This window comes from Cebidichthys violaceus, unplaced genomic scaffold (assembly GCF_023349555.1).
Source record: "Cebidichthys violaceus isolate CVI_PGR_0920_01 unplaced genomic scaffold, fCebVio1.0.p SCAF_7, whole genome shotgun sequence".
Taxonomy (NCBI): domain Eukaryota; kingdom Metazoa; phylum Chordata; class Actinopteri; order Perciformes; family Stichaeidae; genus Cebidichthys; species Cebidichthys violaceus.
The window spans coordinates 11,709,780-11,715,723 of NW_027176927.1; the positions used below are offsets into that span (position 1 = coordinate 11,709,780).

Consider the following 5,944-nt stretch of genomic DNA (forward strand, 5'->3'; position numbering starts at 1 on the left):
GAGCATATACAGCTTGGTTTGGAGTCTTTTCTCACACCAGCTTAACGATCATGATGTGTCCAAGAGACATTTCCCTGTCTGTGAAGCGCTCAATAAGAGACGCTCAGCTGTTGAACATGGCGTTGTTTCACAATGTGTCGCTGAAGCAGGACCTCAGTCAGCGACCACCTGTAGGCAGACAATCACCAATTAAAAACAATCATCAATGGCAGCAATTAGTAAAGGTCAACTCTTTAATTTAAGTAAACATTATTATTATCATCACTATTATTATATCATCATTATACACATTATAGGTAGTGCATTTACATCAGCTGCATTGCGCTGGCAAGTGTTCTGGCTCCAGATTCTCTCTATTCAGTAATATAGGTGTGCACCATTCATAACACCAACACACAAAATGAGATAAGTGTTACATCCAGGGTGTATGTCTTTTATTCTGTATTACCCAGGCAACACAGTCGTACAAACTGTGCTCCGCATTAAAGTTTCCATATGGTAAAGCATACTTAGCTTCCTATATAGCTATATGTTAATGATACACACATGGGCTGGTGGTAGGAGGGTAAAAAAGGGGTTCCATAACATAAGCCAGTGTCTCTTTAAAAAAACTGAAGTTTCTTGTTGTATTCTGGAATGAGGTCAGACACGAGGCTCCTCATTGCACGCGCTGATTATTATTAGATTCCATTTTTGACCAATCAGCGGCGAGGGGGGCGTTGGTTTAGCGCAGAGGCAGGGTAGTGACAGCGTCCCATTGGTGGATTTTTATCGCCGTTGTATGTCTGGGAAGGGATAAATACCAGCAAGTGGGGCCGGGACTGGAGGGCTGCTTGAAACTCGACTGCAGGTTTGCAGATGGAAGGCGGACTGTGTAACTCTAGGTTCCTTTTTTTCCTCCCCAGCATGCATGGCTTTTGTTTCTAGGAGAGGGGACAGAGCTGATGCAGAGAAAAGCACTTACCTTACACACTGTAGGCTACTTGGGAGCCCTTTGTAAGTGCCCGAGCGCACAGTGTGGCACTCAGTCTGCGCTCAGCAGCTGCAAAGACTATGTTCAGTCACCACACGGCTGAATTGATTTTATAACACAGAAGGGAGAGACTGAGAGAGACAGATAACAGGGTACTCATTGGAGAGCGGGCTATACTGTCCGCGTTGTTATCACCTACAGAAACTGGAAATTAAACTTTTTTTTTTTTTTTTTTTTTACACATCTAGCCTTTTAAGGCTACACTGGACTGAACTGTTCGAGTTTACTGCACATCTCAGGAGTGAATTTTTCCTTTGCGCTTTTTTGACTCAGCTCAAACTGTGAAGAGGAGGAGAAAAGAGCTGAGTTTGCTTTAAAGTGAATCGGAGGACCAAGGAGAGAGAGAGAGAGAGAGAGGGAGAGAGACAGAGCAAGTACACTGCTCTCCCTCTGTGTGTATAACTAGGCAGCATGGTGCAGAAAATGAGCCACACAGAGAGCACCGCCGAGGCGCTGTCCTTTTTCGCCGGAGATTCCAGCTCCGATTCCGGGGCGTGCATGGATCTGGACCCGGCCGCCTCGCCTCTCTCCCCGGCTTCTTCGACCGCCGGGGACAAGCTGGGAGAGAACCCGGCATGGTGTAAAACGCCCAGCGGCCACATCAAGAGACCCATGAACGCGTTTATGGTGTGGTCGCAGATCGAGAGGAGGAAGATCATGGAGCAGTCCCCCGACATGCACAACGCAGAGATCTCCAAGAGGCTGGGGAAGCGGTGGAAGCTTCTCAGAGACAGCGACAAGATCCCCTTCATCAGAGAGGCGGAGCGGCTCAGGCTTAAGCACATGGCGGACTACCCCGACTACAAGTACCGGCCGAGGAAGAAGGTGAAATCAAGCGCCTCCAAGCCTGGTAGTAACGGGGACAAGGGAGAGAAACTCAACAGTAGCTCAAACAACACCAGCACTAAGACATCCTCATCTTCCAGGAAGAATGGATCCAAATCACCCAGCAGCAGCAAACTCCACAAATCACTTTTCGGGAGCAGCAGCAGTAGCACCAAAGCATCACCGTTTGCCTCTGAGCACACATCAGAGCACCACCACAACTCTCTCTACAAGTCGAAGTCTGTCTCCTCGGCAGCCAAGCAGATACCGGACGGCAAGAAGCCCAAGCGGGTGTACGTCTTCGGGAGCAGCGCGGCCAATTTGAGCGTTAGCCCCGCGTCCTCCGTTGTGGTCCCGGCCAGCCCGACGCTCAGCAGCTCGGCGGACTCCAGCGACCCGCTCAGCCTGTACGAGGACGCGGCCAGCGGCAGGGAGGAGGGGGCCGACTCCCCCGGCAGCAGCGGCAGCCTGGGCGGGTCTTCAGAGCGCAACGGCGGGCACACATACAGCAGTCGGCGGGCTTCCTCGCCGACTCCCTCCGGCTCCCACTCCTCCGCCTCGTCCCACTCGTCCGCCTCCTCTTCCTCGGAGGATGAAGAGTTTGAGGACGACTTGCTCGACATTAACCCGAGCCCCAGCTTTGATAGCATGTCGCTGGGCAGCTTTGGCTCCTCGGTGCTGGACAGAGACTTGGATTTGAACTTTGAGTCCGGCTCCGGTGGCTCCCACTTCGAGTTCCCCGACTACTGCACGCCCGAAGTCAGCGAAATGATCTCCGGGGACTGGCTGGAGTCCACCATCTCCAACTTGGTGTTCACATACTGAGTGAGCAAAATGCAAAATGCAAAAAAAGAAAACACGACAGGTAAATGTCCTGCGAGCTAACATACGACCACAAACAGAAACGGCAGTGCCTGGTAGAGTGGGCGTAATAGTTTGTGTTATAACTAGCCTACAACAGACTAGTAAAAACCCACTGAAACTAGTCCCGTCTCGTCCAAATAGGCAAGAGCTGCAAATCCGTGGGAAGCTAAACTTTAAAGCGAGTAACTCGCTTTGTGTGCTTTTCTGTGGATGCGTGGACTGGGGACTTGATTCAACCACATAAGTGGAGTGCAAACACGAGAAGGAGAGAAAATGATGGACTGGCTCGGTTTCCTGACAGTGAAACGCTCGGTCCCGAACTGTTTTTGAACTAAACAACTTAACTGTGATTGATTTGCACGTTATGCGGTCCGCCGTTCACTTAATCAATGTTGTTGCTGATTTAAAAAAAAAGGGACATTTCACAACTTTTTACCGACCGCCAAGTGAACTTCACCACTAAAAAGGTACAGAAATAGGACTGTCGTGCAACATTTTTTTTATTGTGGTGTGTCACCGAGAGGGATTTTTAATGGAACCGAGGTGGGTTGATGTTTTTTAAAAGTCGAATATTTTTCTCAAAAGCAAAAAACATGTTAAGCATGATAGCCTACTTTGTTCCTATCTTGTGCTGAGATTTTCTGTGAGACTGTCGAGCAGTTTAAAATTAGTATTAGGGTTATTTAAATGGATAGGTGGCGCTCGCTTTCGGTTCTTCTCTTTAAAAAAAAAAAAAAAAAAAAAAAAAAAGACATTGAAATAATCACCAGCTGTTGTAATTTTTCGAACTTCAGGATTCAAACGCAACTTCAAATCTGTGCTGAACTTTATACACGTGTTCTCTACTATTCAGGACCAAAATTCTTTGATTTCAGATGATAGCTATAGAGAAATCCTCACCGATTTTTTTTTTTTTTTTCTCCATCCTCTGAGCTTTGTTTTGTACATGTATTCAGATGCCATTTTATATGGGATGTTGTATTTATATACTGGGCCAAGCATTTTCGACTTGATCATTTTTTTATTTCTTGTATACATGATCTAGTCCTGTTTCTTTCTTACACGGTTGTTTGTCAGTATGTCTGTGTCTGTCACATTTCCTTCTCAGGCGAAGGGCTAGAGTTTTCAAAACGCAACTTTTGATTTCATTTTATATTTAAATGGACACACTTTTTGGACACTTAAAAGAGAGGAAACAGTTTGATTATTTTCTCAGTGTATTTTTGTACAAATCTATATAGAAAATGGGGGAGTCAACAATCGGTTTGTGTAGCCTGCTAATACAGCTGTATTGGATTTCCTAATGTTAATACCCCGGCAGGCTGGTTTTCATGCTGCCTTCAAGTGGTCATGGTAAGCTCGTACTTATGATTTTGTATCGCCTGTTCAGATGCTTTTGTAGAGACAGCCAGCAAAATAGACCTTCTATCACTGTGGTGCCTATTGTTTGTTTTAAGAAATTAAAGGCACCAAGGTATTTTTTACTTACGCGACCCAACCAGAGGAGATAATATTAATCAGGTGTGTTATTGGTGTTTTAATTCACAAATTTGGCAAACTTTCTTTAACTTTTACCAGCACATACTGACAAGACTTCTTTGATGTCCAGTCTCGAACATCCATAATTGTCAGTACAGGCATGATATACATAACCACGCAGTTAAAGGATGCAATTACGATTTTTCCGACAGCACTTGAAAGCAGCACCAGCCTTTGTATCTGCCTACCTTCTACGTTTACAGTGCCAGTCTGCAGGCTCCTTATAGATACAAGAATGCATTATTTCTAGAGGCTATTCCTGTGGACCATGTGGGTTTAACAGCATCACTATCTTAAGCAGCCACTTGGTTTCTTTTTTGCATTTCCCTTCAGATAACTTGCCTATGACAACAAATGAGGAGATTGTAGCTTTAAATTTGACATATTTCTTGATGTTTTCATTAATTGATGTCACATTTGCCAATCAACCTCCTGATTGAACAGGCTATCAATACAGCAAGCAAACAACAAGGATGATAACATCAAGCATATTCAAATTTCTGACTTGAGTTCCGCAACACCTACTTGTTCTGCGTTTCTCATTGTATTTGAATATATAATCTTTTGTACTTGTCAGCTAACTATTAGCTAATAATTGTTTTAGTATCTTTATGGCATGGTGAATAGCATTTGTATTTCAGATTCAGGTTATTAGCTGTTGTGTTTTTCAGAAAAAAAAGAAAAAATGAGGAAAAACGATGAAACGTGAACTCGATCTTTGTATATTTGACTGTATCATAAAGCAAAAAGATTGTGTGTTTATGTACGTTGTTGCTATCGAGGACAGGCACTGTCTAGAACTGCTATCTTTTACACATCCTTACTTACATTTAAGGTGGTCAGTTCAGGACTTTTTTTTTTATATATATATGAAAGCATTTTTAAATATATTGACTTTATTTTTCATCCATCCTGTGCAATATGCTGTGTAGAATTATCATTTATTGTCTCTAATCATGCCATAAACAAAGGAACCACCCTTTTTCTGAGACTCAGAGAAAGGGGGGAACTCATGCCAGCTAAATTGTGTCCATTCACTGCCTGTCAGATTGTTGATATAAACTTGTGTACAGAACTTTTTCAAGGAAGGAAATAAATATCAGCTGGAACTGAAACTCTACAACTCTTTCTTGATTCTTTTTATCTCTCTTTGACTCTTCCAAGACGATATAAAAGGATATAATTCAAAGCAAGAGCACCCAGGCCTATCAAAGCTATTAACTTAACACGGCACCTGCCTTTTTAAAACTTTACCATATGGATTAGTTCTAAAAAAGTGGTTACCATGGGCGGAGAGATACTGCATTTGAGAAATCCAAAATTGTTTGACAACATACTGCATCCCGAACAATAACCACCTACTTCTTTAGAGTGAAGCAAGCATTATTGTTGGGACTGCAGTGTGAAATGAAAATGAAAAGTTCACATTTTCTATCGGTCATTTGTTTATTTAAATGTATTTTGCAAACCTCTCCATCAATGGAAAAAGGGATTATGTTTCTCAAAGTTTCACATTAATTGACTAGCTATTGTCCATGTCTGCACATTCGCCTTAATACTGTTTTGTACACAACAATGTTTTCTACATTGAGTGTGAATGGCCCACAGATGGTCCACCAAGCTTTTGGAAAGCTTACAAAATATACACACACACACACACACACACACACACACACACACACA

The 5,944-nt window shown here is 43.5% G+C and overlaps 1 protein-coding gene across 1 annotated transcript; it reads left to right on the top strand.

Annotated features, from left to right (window-relative positions):
- Positions 1 to 842: 842 nt before the first annotated feature.
- Positions 843 to 5,370, top strand: sox4b (SRY-box transcription factor 4b). Its single transcript, XM_068735770.1, has one exon. The coding sequence runs from the start codon at positions 1,445 to 1,447 to the stop codon at positions 2,681 to 2,683; it is 1,239 nt and encodes a 412-aa protein (XP_068591871.1). The 5' UTR covers positions 843 to 1,444; the 3' UTR covers positions 2,684 to 5,370.
- The last annotated feature ends 574 nt before the right edge of the window (positions 5,371 to 5,944 follow it).

Bases quoted from the DNA above. Each gene is read 5' to 3' on its own strand.
- sox4b (XM_068735770.1), top strand. From the start codon at position 1,445: ATGGTGCAGAAAATGAGCCACACAGAGAGCACCGCCGAGGCGCTGTCC.